This window comes from Anopheles stephensi, chromosome 2, assembly GCF_013141755.1.
Source record: "Anopheles stephensi strain Indian chromosome 2, UCI_ANSTEP_V1.0, whole genome shotgun sequence".
NCBI lineage: Eukaryota > Metazoa > Arthropoda > Insecta > Diptera > Culicidae > Anopheles > Anopheles stephensi.
In genome coordinates, this window is record NC_050202.1 from 92,006,355 (window position 1) to 92,024,837 (window position 18,483).

At 48.5% G+C, this 18,483-nt stretch overlaps 3 protein-coding genes across 3 annotated transcripts; 2 read left to right on the forward strand and 1 right to left on the reverse strand.

The window, feature by feature from the left end:
* Positions 1–175: 175 nt before the first annotated feature.
* Positions 176–2,036, forward strand: LOC118508434 (vacuolar protein sorting-associated protein 16B). Its single transcript, XM_036048213.1, has 6 exons — positions 176–340; positions 421–932; positions 998–1,025; positions 1,097–1,244; positions 1,309–1,853; positions 1,941–2,036. The coding sequence occupies exons 1-6, from the start codon at positions 272–274 to the stop codon at positions 1,980–1,982; spliced, it is 1,344 nt and encodes a 447-aa protein (XP_035904106.1). The 5' UTR covers positions 176–271; the 3' UTR covers positions 1,983–2,036.
* On the reverse strand, positions 2,013–3,802 carry LOC118508435 (alpha-1,3/1,6-mannosyltransferase ALG2). Its single transcript, XM_036048214.1, has 2 exons — positions 3,718–3,802; positions 2,013–3,638 (listed from the first exon to the last, which is right to left on the reverse strand). Exon 2 carries the CDS (start codon positions 3,634–3,636, stop codon positions 2,395–2,397), a length of 1,242 nt encoding a protein of 413 aa, XP_035904107.1. The 5' UTR covers positions 3,637–3,638; positions 3,718–3,802; the 3' UTR covers positions 2,013–2,394.
* A 12-nt stretch (positions 3,803–3,814) lies between these two features.
* On the forward strand, positions 3,815–12,690 carry LOC118508426 (coiled-coil domain-containing protein 174). Its single transcript, XM_036048202.1, has 4 exons — positions 3,815–3,982; positions 4,051–4,478; positions 4,564–4,952; positions 11,526–12,690. The coding sequence occupies exons 1-4, from the start codon at positions 3,941–3,943 to the stop codon at positions 12,620–12,622; spliced, it is 1,956 nt and encodes a 651-aa protein (XP_035904095.1). The 5' UTR covers positions 3,815–3,940; the 3' UTR covers positions 12,623–12,690.
* Positions 12,691–18,483: the final 5,793 nt, after the last annotated feature.

Sequence of the window (18,483 nt, forward strand, 5' to 3'; positions counted from 1 at the left end):
CACTATCTTGTTAGATAGGTGTAGTAAAACATGTGAATTTAGTAACTGTATTTAATTTAATTAACCTAAGATTAAGCTAGTTTGCTATTGTGTAATTATACCGTGTAACAAACAAAATGAATGTTTACTTTTCAACGGTTTTCTCATCACCAATTCAAATCTGAAACGTCATTGTTTGGGGATTGTTATTGTTTTGATTGCTCACACGCCGTACAGCCAACAATCCAACCGTAGAGCCATCCAAATCAAGTTCTTTTGCACAATTTACGTAATGGAATCGAAAGACGACGATTACTGGAATGATTCGGCGAATAAATCGTTTAACTTCGACGAAGACGATGTAAGTAAAGGAATTCGGGGTGTGATCCCTTATCAAACTGCCCTCTGCAACGAGCATCGATCTTCCCACGTTCGTAACAGGTGGCTGTCCTCGAAATTGCGACCAACAACAAACGAAGCCTGTTCGGTGATGATACCGCATCGGAATCGAACTATGCCGGGGGCCAAATGGAACTCCCACTGCACAGCATCATTTCGGACGAGAATCTCGAACTCATATTGCAAGAACAGTCGCGCAACGAAATGACCATACCGAAGGGTATATCCCTCGAGGAGGAAGTAAAACTGCTGCGCAAGAAGATACAAGAGTTTAATTACGCACCCACGACGGCATCCGTCGTCCGGAAGCTGATCCTCGGCAAACCATGCTCGCTAGAAATGTTCCGTTCGATGGCCGAAAAAGAGCAACTGCTAGATGAAGCGATCGGTTCCGGGTGTGGTAATGCGATCCTCAAAGTAACCCTGTTTCTTGATCAAACGCTGAAGAAGAAGCTTTTCTACACGCTGCTACAGACTCGGCCCGAAGCCGTTTGCCATTATGTGAATTATTTGTCCCTTCGGTTGAAAGTGACCGAATGCACTGATTTGCTGGTGTAAGTTAGCGCGTTTGCTCTGTTTAAAAGCTGGTATTAAAATTATTCTATTTTTCTTTCCACAGTTTTTTAGGAAGACACCACGAAGCGAGTGTAAGAGAAGAAATACCATTAGATGCTTTATGTAGAAAAGAAAGATTTACAAATTTTCTCTTCCTTTTTAGTTACTGCAATTTTCCATCTTTGTATGCAGCACATCAAATCTCGACATTAAACGACAGCGCCTGAAAAAGATTTACAGCGATTACTTCTCCCAACCGGGAGCCAACACATTCTACGCCCAATTGGTGATTAACTACTTGAATCTTTTAGGTAGCAAAGCGTGCCGAACGATAGCATGGCCCTTTTTTAAAGCGTGTGACTGATTATCTTTTAGAATACCAAACCGGAGAGCTTCACTCGTCGGGAGGAAGCAGCAAAGCGGTGGCCATTCAGGACAAATCAGTGCTGGAAACATTGAACTACGTTTGTGGGAAGTACAAATGGGGCGATACATCTCTACAGACGAACGACAATCCGTTCAAGCTGGTCGAAAATCATCAGGTTTCACAGGCCCAGTTCGAGTGGGTAGCTTTGAATGAACGTGCCAAGCAACAGGCGTGGCTTGATTTTGATCACATATTCGAGAGAAAAGCGTGGTTGAATTTGAAGCAAAAATCATTTAAAATTAACATACCAATAGACCGCACGATACTGCGACTGCATGCACTGCACGCACCCGATCCGGTTCTGAACACGTTCCTTGCCAAGCTGGAAGATCCGCAGAGGAGATTGGCTCTGGCGAGGAAGGTGCATTCGAAGCATGGTATCGTGGATGCGTTAGTTCTGCTGAAGGATCGAGCAGAACTGGAGCAGTATCGAAACTCGCTTGATTCCGGGACAGAGGAGCGACTTTATGCGGAAAATGCTCTCAAATCTCTGGTAAGCCATTTGGTCTAACATTAATTGTAATCTTCTTCCTTCCTTCCTGAATAACATTTTGCTTTCCATCCTACAATCTCCTTCCAGAACAATAAGTGGAAAAGCGATGCTATGAAGCTAATCAAGTAATAAAATAAAAATCAGAGACGCAAGTTGATATTTGATGGATTTCAAAATACGAAACTTCTGTACATCGCGGTTGAATGTCGGAAGCCTTTGGTAAGAAGTTTATTTGTGAATGCTAAAACATTAACTACAACTCGACAAGCTACTGGACTGGACTAACCCGTCTCACTACTACGCTGGCTAATCGCAATAATGTGCTACGTGTGCATTAAGATATCATGGACTGTACGATAATGCGCCACATGGAGGGCGCCACAAGAGAGATACGTAATTTACATGCTGAAATTCAGTGCGGCCCTAAGTCACTTTATCGACCCACTGGAAATGCAAACATGGGTTGCCACGGGAAATCACAGCTAAACCCGGGCATGCCATGAATCGCCAGCAATGTGGAAAGCAACAAGCACCACCTATGCTATTTAAACTTTTTCTCTCCATCCCGCCCAATCAGATCGGTCACGACGTTGTCCAGCTTGGTACTGAACGCCTCGAATGAGAATCTCTGCTGCACTCGCTTCCGTCCCATGGCTCCCATGCGTTCGCAGTGCTTGTCATCCTTCACCAGCTTGGCCATTGCCGCCGCAAACTCCTTCGGGACGGGTTCGCACAAGAACCCGGTCTGCTCGTGTATGATGGTCTCCATCGGACCGCCACTGTTGGCTGCGATAACCGGTTTCGAAAGGTACATTCCTTCCAGCGGAACGATTCCGAAATGCTCGAATTCTGGCGTGTAAACTAATGCCTGGGCACGGTGCAGGAGGGCCAGCTTTTGCCGATCGGTGGGAGACTTCAGCAGACGTACTTTGGCACGTATCTGCATATCTTCCGCCAGCTCTTCCAACTCATCGTAATGCTCCACATTCTCCATCACGCGATCGTCGTATCCTCCGGCCATTATGAGGCACACCTTGTGCCACTCGCCTGGGGATATCAACTCCTGCAGTGCCTTGAACGCGTGCAAAGCGAGAGAAAGATTCTTTTTGCGCTCGTAGCGATTTATCGAGAGAAACACGAAAGCATCGTTCGGCAGCTTAACCACCTGGTCCGACTCGTCGATGGCAGTTTCGTCGAAGAATCGGGTGTTTAGCGACGGATACAGCACATCCGGATCGGTTGCAATGCGCTTGAACGTTTCCTTAAATACACGGCTGGTGAACTTACTGTTCACCAGAATGCCATCTGCCTGGGCCGTTGTAACTTCTTCGAGGTAGTTGAGCGGCATTCGGTAGTACTGCTTGAGGAGGCTGCCCGGTTTGGAAAGCAGCTGGTCCGGATAGTGGCAGTAGAACAGGATCTTGGGGTTAGGCCGTGCCAGTCGAAAAATGGGAATACCAAGCGAGATTAAGTCACAGAAAACCACATCCACCGGCTCTTTCTTCGACAGGAACAAGCTGTAGTAGAAGGCAGCGTACACCATGCGTATGTAAGCGCACACGGCATAAAACTTGCCAAAGATGTCCCTCGGCAGCCAGTCGCCGACCGTCATTACCGGCAACCGCCCATCCTTCGTCTCGTCGAAACAGTGGCTCGGGTCATGGTGGTTGGTCAGAAAGCTGACCGTGTGACCCTTGCTTTGCAGAGCTAACGCCGCATCCACAACGAGCCGCTCGGCACCGCCAATGCCCAAATCGGGATGAACGAACAGTATACGCACCATGCCTGCACGTGGCGATGAAAACGGTCTTACTTAACAGGGCCACAAGGTGAAAAACACAAAAGGAACAAAACGACCACTTACCTCTGAAAAAATGTCTCCGAGTCTGCTGCAAGAACCGCAAGTACGTGTTGTCTGCCAGCAAAACAGCAGAGAAGAACGAAGCTAAACAGAGCTGTCAAACCGCTGTCATCGCAAATCAAAACATACTCAGCGAACGTGCTCCACAATCAGCTGATTGACGCGGGTTTGTTGTCATAGCGCGGTGCATCACACAAACGCGGTACAAACAAAAAAGGGCGCAGCGATGAACGATCCAAACCGGAAAATAGAAATTGATAAATCTTCCGTAAGTATTCAGCTATCTCTGCCGATTGACGTCTAGTGTACGGCTATCTAATTGAGCATCCCTTTTAGTTGCTTAGTTTGAAAGCGGAGCTGCTTCGGAAACAGGAAGAAGTAGGCCGTGCCAAAGCATCTACTTCCATAGAGGATTTTGTGCCGAAAAAGGTCTCCAAGCCCGAGAAAGATGTATCCTCATCGCGCAAAGATCGTCGCGAGAAGAAAGATAAATCAAAACCCATTGTCACCGAGCTGGAGGATTCGGCACAGCTCGCTCGGTCAAAGCAAATGCTGCAGGCTAAAGCGAAATATTATGACCGGATGGTGGCAGCTGGCGGATCACTGAACAGCGATGAAAACAGTTTGGTGATGTTCAACAAAAAGAAACAGGACACCAAGCCAGCATACAACCTGTCCGATGAGTCTCCCCGAGAGAGTAGCGTTAGTTCCAGTTCCGTTAGTTCCGACAGTGAAGAAGATGGTGAAGGTGGAGATAACAAATGGTAAGCAACTTGTGTCTCTTTGCTTTATAAAGCGGCGAATGAATGAATAATATGAACCTGATCCACAATTCACTTGGTATTACAGGGTTGAATACACGGATTGCTTGGGACGTACGAGAAAGTGTCTAAAAGAAGATCTGAAAGCCTGTTTAGCCCGGGACCGGGAGCTAGCCAAGACGATGGAACCACGCGATGGACAGCGTAGAGAAGACATGCAAGGACCGTCTAAAGTAAACGCCCCACCAGTCAAAGAATCTGTCCAAAGCGCTAGGCCCGAGAAAATCATCAATCAGCAAGAAGCGACAGATGAAGAAGAAGATGGAGAAATTGTTGGCCCAATGCCTCCGGCGATGGGTCAAATCGGTGGTACCGATATCGGTGAACGGTTCAGGGAGATGAAAGACCAGTGGGCTGAACAGGAAGAAGCTAACCTGGAGAAGGACTCCATACACTACCAGGATGTGCTGTTTGACGGTAAGCACAACCAACATTCATTTATTACTCTTTGTTTAAAACTGTTTACGATATGGTATGCCAGAGGATTCCGTGAGCATACATGAAAAACCGTGATAAACCTAGACTGGAGTTATAGAAAACTCTGGAAAATGGAAAGCCAATCCCACTAGAAGCTGTACTGCCAAAGAAGAAGAAGTATCTTCGAAGTTGTTCTCGGGACGAGCCAAGTCTCACCAACCGGTTGAAGTAGTTCAATGCTGGAACTCTAAAGGACGTTTACTCAGATTCAGAAGATGAGTAAAATGTGTGCTTTGCCCAGAATTATTGGAATCCTTTTATCTGAATTCGAGAGGAGGATGCTGAGACGAATTTTTGGCCACGTATATATGTATGCGTATTCTTTAATATTGTGCGATTTAGACATGCCCTGCTCCAGCGGACTGGCCGTATAAAAGGCCAACATATTGAATTAGTAAAGAACGACAGTGTGGAGTTTATCGAGACAGGTCCAGACCACAACGCGTTTGTAGCGCCTGATAAGTATCAGTTGGATTGCAATTCCAGCGAGGGCTAGGAATTAGTTTGAGGCATGATTTCAAACTCCAAGGGTGTGCTTGGCCTAACCGTACTATTTGATTAGGCCTCTCTCTCTCCCTCTCCGTCCCTCGCAACTTAAATTATTGACAAGCGCTCATAATATAATAGTAATGCGATCATATCGATTGATTTGCGAAATCGGTCCACCTCGCGGTAGGATTAACTATTCGCCATTATTGCCAAGTGCAGAGCAACCGTGTGGAAACACATCCAGATGATGCGTGCACTGGTTAGAAATTCAAATCAACCGGATGGATCGATTCAGTTTCGCCTCAGCTACAATCGCAAATCCAGAACTGACCCAATGGAATTGATTTGCAGTGCTTTTGGAAAAGGGTGGCCAATGTATCACACGCCTGCCAGTGGAGAGTGAGAGACACATTACTCAGGCACCTCTACGCTACTTGTGGCTGTCTATTTTTCCACACGACGAGGGCATTGTTAAATCTGGCCGGATTGGCCGACACTCCACTTGCATGCTGTGTGTGTACGCGAACGGGGAAGCCGCGAGTTAAAACGCACGTCCGCGGCCGGCAAATACGCACTTCCGAAAGTTGTTATGCAAATTTGCATTCCCCCAACGGAGTCACTCTCCAGTCCCCGGTCTCGTTCTAGTTGTTAGTGATAATTTGCAGATCCACTCATGATTGGTGGATCCTCGTAATACGATGTTGTCGGAAATAGCGCCGCCAGTTCCGGACATAATGTTTAGCAGATTACCTTTCCCCAGTCGAGTCGGCAGTCTTTACGGAATTCAATGTGATATTATTTTACCTCACGTCACAGCAGTCACTCAGTGTGCTTCTTTTAACTACTTTCTTCCACAGTTTTCCTCCTTCTCGGGGGTTTTATTCCTTGTGTTTCTTGTTCGGGGTTAGTGTTGAATCGAATCCAACCGGAGCTAGTTCTAACATCTAATACACAACATGCCTGCATCGATTTCGACAGGGCCCGTAACCGTTTCCCCGGCATTTCGGTGTTACTTTCGCGGAGGAAAGTAACATGGATTCCCTCGCTCGCTACTGTAATATTTGTGCGGGTGAAATTCGAACATCGCTTACAATTCTATGTATGGTTTCCCATCGTCTACATTCAAACCCAAGCTTTTACGAACTGGTTTGCTAATGCTGTCTCCGGTTTTCCGAGCAATGAGCGTAAGGTTTTCCTGCAATACTGTTTTGCATGTAACTTCAATTCCTCCTGAAAGAAGCGACCTGTCTGGTTTGAAGATTAATAAGAACGACAACGATCCGATCCCTACCCTATATTCGCCCGGACTCGTAGAATGTGGGGTTGATGCTTGAGCAAAATCAAAAGGACCAAACTCCTTCCGACAGTGTGGGAGTTCCGGTCCCGATGGTGGGAAGATACACAAAACTACTACCTCCTACAATGCTTGCAGATTGATCCAAACTACAGCTACTCCAACTTCTTGCTCGCTGGTCGCCCCTCTTCACATTTCCTACCTTACTTTCTACGTATTGCGTTTTCTTTTAGCTTTGGAAGGGATGGAATGAGAAGAAGTAGTTTACGATAGAATACACGATAGGTTCACTTCGTCGACGACGAAGCAAAAACGGGCGAGAATGGCCAATTGCAGTAATTGCAGCAGTAGCTTCAACGGCTATTTTTCCCTATTTACAATTATGTACAACTTCCCTATCAAATAGGCCCGCCGCCGTATGCTCTCTCTCTCTCGGGAGGACTAGTGGCGCAACAGATCGAACCACATTCTACGACAGCACCGAGATTTTGTTCGCACTGTCGCTGGGTTTAAACTAAAAACATGGCACCAGGTCGATCCGCGTACTGGCGCGTCATGAGATACGTGCATCAATTTACTAATCGAACGATTCCACGGTGTGGGCCAACGGGGTCCACTGCTACTGCTAACTCTACGCCACTCGTACTTACCACTATCGGCAGCGCAAGGAAAAACCGTTTCGCCCTAGGTTTGGGGTTTTATTTTCATTTGCGTTCATTTTCGGATACTGTGGGGATCGACGATGAAGACGCATAGCATCATCACAGGCCAACGCCAACCCGAATAATCACTTTCCGTGCCGGCACTACCGCGCAGAGTTTTTGGTGTGGCCGGTGTCACTTCATTCTTGGAATGCGTGAGTCGTGTACGGCGTTTTGCAAAGTTTTTTGTTGCTCTCCCTTTTCCCGAATCACCACTCCGTCCGGGATGTGTTTTTAGTACCGGACGTGCTTCAGTGTGGCTACTAGCACCAGCAACAGGACAATGAGCGGTGGTCCCTCGCGCAACAGCGAGGACGAGCTGCTGCTAGTGCTGGGAATTGCATTGCTGTCCCTGCTTCGATCGAGCTGGTGTGCGGTCGCATTGGAATCTGTGCTGCTGGCACCATTATCCTTGCTTCGCCGATCGGCCGATGTCGCTACCGGTTTGAGCGTAATGGTGATTTGCGTCGTAACATCCCGGTGGCCCGGAGCGACGATGGAACCGCCACCACCACCCCCACCGGCGGCCGCTCCATTGTGCAGCATGTCTCGGTGGTGCTGTTGCGTGGACGAGCGTGAGGACGACATGGTACGATGCGACTCGCTACGATCACTCTCCATGCCGGACGATTCGGCCATATCCTCATCGTCACTGTTGTTCGGTGGCGGATGATGATGCATGCCGATGCCGCCGAGCCGGTTCCGGTTGTGTGCGTGCATCAGGGCGGTTTCGATGGACCGGCGAATCTCGGTACGGGTCAGCTGGTTGCACAGGTCCGTGCTGCAGTAACAGTAGTCGATGCTGTTAGCGCTCTTGCAATCGTTAATGGCCAAACTTTCGCCACACGTGCGTATCTCGATTTCACCTGGTGGAGAAAGAAGAAGCGGAAAACCGGGGGCGGCTAAATCAATGAAAGTTCATAAAAAATTGGTTAACAAATCAGTTGACATCTTAATTTTGCCCCACCCAGCATTTTCGCCATTACTCACTGGCCAAACTACAATTTACGATGCTTGGACGTACGAAGGCGTTCCACCGTAAATATACAAACGTTACAATTAGAAGGCAATAAATTTCCCAATCCGGTCGTGACTAATGCAGCAATCACGCACGAAGGAGTGTATGGGTAGCCGTTTTTGTTTTTCGCCGTAAAGTACAAGGACGTCAATAAATCAGTTTCTGCAGTGGGGCCAGCTTCGCCAGTAAAATTTACATGTGAAATTATAATTGAAGTCCTGAGTCTGAATTTTACTGCCAACCGTCGGCAGAAACCCATTTGGCACGTGCAAAACAGGGACAAAAAAGACGTCTACGTCGGTTGTGAATGGCTTTATTGCATGATGTCTTACAAGCCATGAAGAGGGGGAAAACGGATTTCCACACGAAATGATTTTCTGCTATGCATGTACGAAGGTATCGAGCTCAAAACAAGAATCCCTTTGCCTATTGTCGTTACCTTCGAGGTGGTCGTGTAATTGATTATGTGTGCTTTTTTTTCTTCTGTAACTCTGTCTGCCCAGCTTTCCAGAAGGACTTTGTTAATTTTAACGATTTTCCAACACGATTTTGGTTCGGATGAAAACGAACGTTGCTTTCAGAACAATTTTAGTCAGAAAAGTTGTATGCATGGAATCCAGCAACGATTTCCACAGAACCGCTAACTGTTTCCGGTTGGCGGAACTGAGAGAGGAAGCGTAACAGATACACAGCCAGTGGGCCATTTCCCTTCCGGAGTCCGGGCGTGGATTCGGTCCGGGTTCCGGGTGCGTGTAGAACTAATAAACTTTCAATCTTCATTAAAAATGAATCCTGTCATCGACCACGGGCCCGAGCCTCTCGGTGTGCTGTACCGGAGCCATACGCACGGCGACACACGGTGGCCCAGAGACAGGCAAGGGAGGGTGAATTTTAGAATCACAGAGCACCGAGGTAGAAGACGAGTCCTCGAACGCATACGTGAAAAGTGTCCCGGGCATAAATCCACATCGAAGCGCAAATGAACGGATGGGCCAGGGAATAGCGGCGTAAGGGCCTGGAGAAGAGAGAGAGAGAGGCGAGCGACAAGACAAGCGAGGTCCATTAAGATGTCATACTATTTGCGCGATTTTCAATGTGTCACATCGAACGCGGGAATCGTCGTCCTCGTTCCCCGTTGGGTTTAAAGCCTCAAAGTGTACCGTGCTGCCAACCAAGGGCACCGTGGAAAGGCTGTTGATGGGAGCGTTTTTTTGTGAAAGGAATATCATTAAAATTAAATTCGCTTTTCCCGTTTCGCCGTTTTTCTTAATGCGGTACGGGTGTTTAGAGCAGGCTTTTTGCGTAATAATCACACATACAGGGACACCGAAACGTATGTGTGTTAGTGCTTATTGGGGTTGCATACCTTTTTTCCCTTTCCCTTTCTGCTTAAGCAATTTCCCATATTGAGCCTTTTTTTCCGAATGTGCTCTGCCGCAAGAAGAAGCATCAAAGTCTGTTGCTGATAATGATTTGTTGGAAGGATACACATGGAGGGGGATGAGAGTGACATCCTTAGCGCTAGGACACTGTTCCCGGCGCAGTAATTCGGTCCCAACCGTCTGTTCGGTTCTGGAGCTATCCACGTGTCGTACGACTTCTGCCCTGTCACGTGTCGCAGTGCCGCCGTCTTCATCATTCGGCTTGTCTTGTGTTAATGAAAGCGGTTTGTCTTGCCGATAAGCGAAGCGAAGTAACTCCAGCATCCAAGCGCACAAGAGTGAAAGCCTAAATGAGGGAAAAGTTTCCACCGTGGCCAAAGTTTTCCTTCCCTGGTGCGTGAGACAGAAGCGAGCGCATCATAAGCATCGCATCGGCACGGTACGGTTGGGACTAAGTTCGCCCTCTTCATCTTCATGCAAGGTGAATCGCAAACTTTTCGCTCGATGCGATGATGCTGGCTGTGCTCCGATCCCTTGCGACGATAGTGAAAGTAAGCAAGTAAGCAACATTAAACGAACGATAAATGAAGCCAAAGCGACAAGGTTGCAATTTCCCTTCATGGAGAACCGTGGATGCCATTTTTCATCAAAAAAGCAAAACACCAAAACCCATATTGGATAATCGACATGACGCAAATTGGATTGCAAAGTTGGGCAAGCAGCAAACGGTGGCGTGGGGACCAATTAAACGGCCACCACGGAAATGGACACAGCCACACACACACACACACAAACACACAGCTCGTTTAGTGACAATAATCGGCGATTAAAAGGCGGAAATAAAATCCTGCTTTTTGCCCGGATGAAATCCCATTTAATCGCGTGCCGCTGTTTGCCGGTGTGTGTATCCGTTCGCATTTAACCCCTTGTAAAACAGCCAGTAATTGCAACATGCTGGGGGTAGTCGTCTGTCGATGATGGCAAACAGAAACAATATAATGTAATAAATGTGATCCCCATCCTCACTCTCGGCTCGACGGGGGTTTCGTTCGGTGCTGTACGGTGGAAACTAATTTTCACTCTTTCGCACAATCCCATTTCTCACCGTCACTGCTGCTGACCAGCTGTGGCGCAAAAGGATTGCAATTTTCAGCAGTTTCTGTCTGGCTGGCTGGGGAACCCGAACCCAAAGAAGGCAAGATACTATTACTATGGGAAAAAGGAGCAAAAGGAGCAATGCCGAAGGAGTAATTTAATTAAAAACTTGCACAAAAATCTCACCCGTGTGCCTGAATGTCTTGGGGAAAAAAGAGGGTAGAGTTGTCTAGCACGAGGAATAGCTTAAAATGTCCGACATGTTCATGCATTGTCGGTATATCGCGGTGGAATAGATATTTGCCACCGAGCTGGAAGTAACTTTCCTCCCATTAATATTCATATTCTGAATGAGACGAGACAAAGTGTCCATACTATCCATGTTTTCACTTACTGGAATTGGCTGCTTTAAGCAAATCTTCCTTCTTTCTATTCCTCCAGAGCGTCAAATCCCGATTGAACCGCTTGGTTACAATTAACGATTGTTCCTTCTTTTCCGCATTTTCACTTTCCACCGCTTTTCTTTCTCCCCAGAGGCACGATTACACGGCGTAGGATACTATGCGTTCTCCACCGACCAGCAGGAACGCAACCGGCAACGGGACGAACTCGACTCGATACGTGAGTCAACGTTGGAAGCGCAGAAGGAGCGCGAAACACTTCGCAAGGCACGTGACAAGCTGATAGCCGATCGGGTAAAAGCGGCCCGTGCGCGTCAACGAGCCCGCCAGGGTTTACCGCCCGAGGTGGACGACGATGGCGAACGGCAGCAGAGCGGCAAAGACACGGATCAGCTGTTCGAGTCGGCGGAAGAAAAGCGTACGCGAAAGGCGGAAGAGAAGCAGCGCAAAAAGAAGGAAAGGGAAGAGCGGCGCCGGGAGCGCGAACGGGCGGACCATGTGCGGCCGTGGGATGAAGGAAAGGAGCAAACGGGGGAAGATAAGGAGTGGGTACCGGCCAAGGAACGGTTCGTCCTATCGCAGCACGAATGGAACGATATGAAGCGAAGCGAGCGGATTGCCGAATTTGCTCCACCACCTGCCGAACGTCCGTTTAGCGGAAGGACGGGGACACAACGACCCGATCGGCACAGTGAACCCGATTCCGATGCGAGTGACAGCGAGGAAACAGTGGTTGGTCCACTGCCACCAACGATGACGGCCGATTCTGGAGCGGCGCTGGAGGACATTCCACTTCCGGAAGATGTGGAAGACCCCGCCCGAAGGTCACTTTTTTTCACCACGAAAAAGAATCCTCCCAAAAAGGAGCTAAAGCGACGCAATTTGAATGCGGTCGAGATGGTAACGCCAGCGGCAAAGAAGCCATCAGCTCCGGTGCCCATTGTGAACGAACTGAGCGATACGGAAGAACCTGACCGTGGACGGGAATCTGCGCAGCTGCTGCCGGAACGGAGAGGCGTTGAGATAGAGCCACCACCGACGTACGATTACTACGGACCAGTGGACGGTGCCGGAGGGCATCGAAGAGCAGGGGGACGAACGATCGCGCCGGAAAACAGAACCAATCTGGAAGCGTCCATTGAGGCGGGTTTGAAGTTTTTACGCAATCAATCGGACAAATCGGGCGGTCCCGGTACTAAGAATCGCTGGACTTCGAATGCGGACTATTGAGTATTTAGACACGGGTTGTTTTGTATGCAGAAATACATTTTAAGTAATCATAATATCGTATCATCGCTCGAAGCATGCAGTATTCTTTACCTTTAATAACATCCCCCAACGCCATGTCCGCTCAAGTGGACATAATCGAAAGCAGTAAAGTGAACATTTCATCCCTATTCATGGTGGGATGAGACCGAGAGACCCCAACAGCTGCGCTAATGTGAATAGTTGTACTTCGGCACAAAAGCACCAAGGGCTTAGGGTTTTCGGGCTGCCAAGGGTTGGACGGTTTGTTTCTTTCACACTGCTTCCCCTGGCAAGGGCCATGAGAGCGATGTGTTTTAATGAGCAGCTAAAAAAGCCATCCCGCACATAACAAGCCACACGGAGGATTGTCCGCCGGTCGGTGGCAAAACCGAAGCCGGAGTGTACCATGCATGTCCGACGGAGCAACACTCGAGTGCACTTGTCGTTTGTATCTTTTCTCGAGTGGCTCTCGCGCTCCATGTTAGTTGGACATAATCTCTTACCATCATCGCTATCATCATGATGACGATCATCATTAACAGCATCGTCGCGCTCTCGCCGGCTAGCCGATAGTTAGTTGGTGCCCGAACCACGATGCCATGATCATTATCGTTTTTGTCACCATCATAATCGTAACGCAGCATCTTGTCCAACGTGCCCATCGTCGAGCGGGAGTTTTGGTGCACGACGTTCACGCGGGCATGAACCGATTTAAAAATCTGTTTTACGATTATGTTTGTGATGATAAAACCTTCGCTCCGTCTCTTCTTGGGGCATATCGTTACTTCTTAAACGTGCCTCAAAATTTGTCAAATTTATCTCATTAGGGAGTTGGAGTACGTTAGGGTCAATGTGTTTAACGCACTCGGCCTTACCATCAACCTGCGTCAAACAGCTCGTGTACGATGGTGGACAGTCGAACGCGTACTTCTCCTCCGGTCGGAAGCCTTCGCATGTGCCTTCCACCGTCGGCACACTGCTCTGGCCGTGATGAGTCGGCAGCGTCCGGAATGGGCCATCCGCTCCTTCCCCGCAGATGTAACACTTCCGGGCGTCGGCAAAGTGCAGCAACCACACGTTCATGCATAGCAATGCTGTAAATATGGGGAAGAAGAGGGACAAGGTGTTAGTATTGGATGCGACTTGATGAACAAATTGATATGAAAAAGGTAGGACACGATGAGTTAATATTGAGTAACATTGCCTTAGATGGTAAACTTCATCGGATAGCTCAATGCACCACCGCTTAACAGGCTTTGAAGACTTTAAGGCCACTGATTGTTTGAAAAAGTCATTCGAATGAGACATCCCTCAAAAAATCTGTCGCTGTTCTGGGTAGTTTGAAGTTCATCTGCTCCTTCTGATTGATTATCTACTACTGAGACTTCAACGGCTTCGATAGCTGATCTTGTTCAGGACCATCTTGGATCAAGGAATGAGGAATAACAAGGTTTCCAAACGGAAACAAGACGTAGTTAAAGCCGAACCCCCAAAGTGACCAAGTGTGAAGTGTCTCATGGACTCAAGGCTCAAGGCTGTAAAATATTGTCTATACATAACAATCATGATACACAGGAACGTCGCCTTTATCGAGGAGTATTTTCTTGTTCAACTTAACGCTTCAAAGATAGGCTTTTTCACTCCGGTTGCATACGAGTGCTTCCATGTACCAAACAATCTTTCAATTTCCATCGCATAATACGTAGAGTAAAACGAACTCTTACCAATTTATTCAGCCATTTAAATCATCACAGGTTCGAATGGCGTTCTCCTCGCGAGCCGTACTACGGAGCCCAGTTTTTATTGCGCTTTGGCACATATGTTTCAGCCAAAGAGGCATCCACGTACTCCGGGCCGACCATAGCATGGCATCATTTAATTACGGGAAATGAAAATGAAATCCTCTTCTGAGCGTCTCTGATACGCAAAAAAGCGAATGCCGCCCTGCCGTGGTTCTCCTCCCCCACAATGCAGCATGGAAATATGAGGCGAAGAGAGAAGAGCAACATCGGGAATGATGAAAGCGTAATAATAAAACCTTCATTCGCGCGCGCTGTGAGCTCAAGTTCGAAGAAATGTTTTGATAGCATACATCATACAACATATCGTAGAACGGTGCTGACGATGGTGCAAAGGCCCCTGGGTTATATGATTCAGTAAGTTCCCCGGGACGAACCTTCTTTGTGCCATGCCATCACACCACACCTTATGGCTTATGTTTAAAGCAAAATATTCACATCAACATTACGGTTGAAGCCAATTTTCCCGCTAAAGAGCTTTTTTAAATGGATCGTGTTAACAGTGTTCGGAGTGTGTTACATGCCCATTTAAATTTATATGTAAATCTTCCAGGAATTTCAACAATTTCTTTACGCCGGAAACCACAACCAAGTGCATCCAGCTGGAGTTGGAGTTGGAAATAAAACTGCACTTTAAACGATCATCACGGTCACTGGGGAGGCTGTCGCGAATTCTCGATGTCGCCCCCAAAAACAGAACCAGAGAATGAATGAATGAATGAAAAATGACGAAATGATTGAGCAATAATCGCGCGTCCGTCGGTGTGCGACGTTCTCGAGGTCCCTTTCGACAAGTTGTCGTTACGATCGGGCCGATTCCCCGTCCGGACTACGTAATTGGAATGGGTTGCCTTCTGCCACGGGCAACACGGAACGTGAAACGTGAGAAGCTATTTACCGTGGTCCCGTGTCGTCGTAATTGAGATTTATTTAAGAGGTTCTTGTCGACGTCTTCGAAAGAGCTCGGTCTCGGTCAGTTGTTGGGGATCGATCTCGAGAGCAGCAAGCTCAGCATAACGCACCCATCTTCAGGTCCCTCGGCTCCGGCACATCCCCGCAGTTTTATTGTCACCGCAGCGCACCGTACGGAAGAACGTGGATCCAATTGAACGCAAAAAGGTTCCACCCTTCAATGTCCACACACACACACATGCACATGGTTCGGTGAATTGACGATGCGGTTGAACGTTCCCGGGAAAGTTGTTCGCCAAGCACCAGAAAGGGGTTGTTTTTCTCGAACCAATCCCCCAAAAAGCTCGGCAGCAGGTGAGGACCGACTTTCTTGGGACCGGCTCCTCGAACGTGTCGGCATTGTTACATCTGCCCGGTACACCGGGCGCTCCATTGTCGAAGGCGTACCCCACACAGGGCCCTGCGACAGAGCAGCTCAGAAGTCGAGGTCGTCGGTCGCAGGTCGCTGGAACGACGCGACGAGGGATGAAAGCTCGCTCGCTGATGGCACTTTCAATTGAGCCGGCTTCCGGTGAGGTCGCTTGTCGGAATCGCTACAGTTGCCGCCGAGTTCTTCCCATTCGGTGTACCGTCCGTACCGACATTCATTTCCATCCATCCATTTTCATTTCTCGATTGATTCCGTGCAAAACAGCTACATTGTGGTCTTATTTCGCCGACTCATCTTACGAGTGTGGTAAGACGGGCTCGGCTATGCTTGGAAGAGCAATGCTCGAAAAGCTGTGCTACCCTCAGCGGGAGCAAAATTGAAGACGAGTTTAAATTTTTACACACATCCGAACGTTGCGTCGTCGTTAGTCCGAAATTGGGGACCGATAATGTTACATGCGCTACTTCCCAGCGTTCTAATGACGCAAAGTTGTGTCCTTCCCAGCATTGTACACACGGTACAGCTTTTGTATTGGGAATTTGTCCCCATCTTCTTCTTGTGCTTCCTCGTTTTACAGCATTTGGATTCGGATTTATCCATTGGCCACATTCATCTTTCCTTCGCTAGACAAGCTCGTTGCTGCCCCCTTCGTTAGGCTGCCGTAGCCGTTCAAGGGCCTTTAGGGCCTCGCTCCGTTGCGACATTCGGTTCTTGCACGTGCACGAGTGTGTACTAGGCCGGGGTTTCCCCATTATTGTCGTTATTATTATTATTATTAGTAATAACATTACGATTTCTTCCCGTCGATATCCTCCGCGCCACCACCGGTGCGCTCTGCGGCCATCCTTGATTCGCGTGCACGTTTTTATTTGATTACATTTCATGCTTACCGGCGGCAGTCGTTAGGCATCGCTTCGAGTTTCCGATTTGCCTGCGGACCTGCTCACCAACCAGCATCAAGCGCCATCGAGAAGCTGGTGATGTGCGCTAAGCTGTGTTTTGTTTTCGTGACGCTCAGCACACTCGCAAAGCTCGGATACCTGGAAAATGGGATAAATATTCACAATCTTATGAAAGCTTCCCATTTCCGACGCTCCGAGTGCGAACTTCTTCCCATTGCCATTCGATTTCCTGCTAGAGTTGTGGCGAGGAGGATTTGTCTGCCTGTGGCCCCGAAGCGTTTACTCAGGCTTCACCCGGGATGGTTACTATTTTTCGCTATTCATCCATGATCGCGGCAGACAGGGCCGGCTGGCACTAAGCCGACGTTGACAGGCAAAGGTTCTGCCAAGTTTCACGCCAAGCCTTGCAAGCATTCGCGACAAATAGGTAATGCAGCACAAATCATCGTAGTCATCATGCTGCTGGTGGCGTTCAACCTTAGCCGAGAGTTGCTAGGCCCTCAGCGTGTGTGTGTGTGTGAGTGTCGCACGGAAACTGTCGTAAATCAATTTATAGCAATTTACCCTCACTGATGATGTGAACTGCCTTTTGGAAGTTCTTTTCTTTGCATCCATTCTTGTTGGCTGTCACGGCAGAGACAAGGAACACTGGGCACAGGCATCTTTCGCTCCGCGTCGTGTCTTTTGATGCAATTAGTCAACGTGTGTCGACGGCTCGGGATGCACCGTTGATGATAACGGCCTGTTAGAGGTTTAAAGTCATGTCGCGCTCTCACAAGTGTGCAGGAGCGCAGAACACCATTTGAAAGTCGTCGAAGTGAATAAATCCTTCTTCCACGAGCCGTGTTCCTTGGGTTTTTTTGTGTAAGATTTAAGAGCTGACGAGGTAAAAGACTCCTTCCAACTACATTACCACGCCACGCTTGCGGACCTCATTCATCAGAAGCACCAATTTCGCAAAATGTTGCTTCGCTTGTAAGGGAGTAATGTGCGTTCGTCCGAAATTCTCGGCAAACAACTTGGGACTCCTCAGGACCCGTTATCGGTGTACGGGCGTGAGAAACTCTGGTTGCTATCGGGTAACCCTGCTTACCTCGGAACCCGGAATCCCAAAAACCATCGGTCGAACTCGAATCATCAGGTCATCTGGCAGTGGCAGCAAGTGTCATTAGATCGTGTTTCGAACTTCATTTCCCCTGACCTCCCCCTGTTCCGGGACCCACGCTTCGCTGGACGGCACTCGGACCAGCAGTTCCAGCCAACCGAGAAAAGCTCATCCAACCCTTTAAAATCCCATCGTCACTGCTCCGGATCCAATCTGGATCGGCGGCATGGCAACGCCCTCATCCCCCGGTACATGTACACCCCATCTACACACACACACACGGGGTGTCTACTGGCGAGACACACCAAATAAGTCACTCCTCGTGGATACGGAGCACATTCGGGCGAAGTGAAAATCGCTTTTCGGTCCAGTTCCAAAATCGAAGCTCACTCAGGTGTAAGCGAGGCCCTGTCGTGTGGCACCGGGATGCCCCGGAGTTCCCAGGAAACGGGAGTAATAGTGGTCTGCCACTTGACAAACAACAAAGCGGAAGTTCTTCATCAAACACACCCGATCCCCAACGCCGTACGCTCGTTGTCCGTTTGCGGCGTTGGGTCGATGGACCTGGCTGCCGCCCGAATGTCTGAAGTACGTACGTTGCATTGCGCCCGGAACGAAAGGTTCGCCACTCGTTGTTGGCGCGTGTAAAATTAACATACAACATTCATTTAGCAAACGGGTGCGAACAGAGCCAC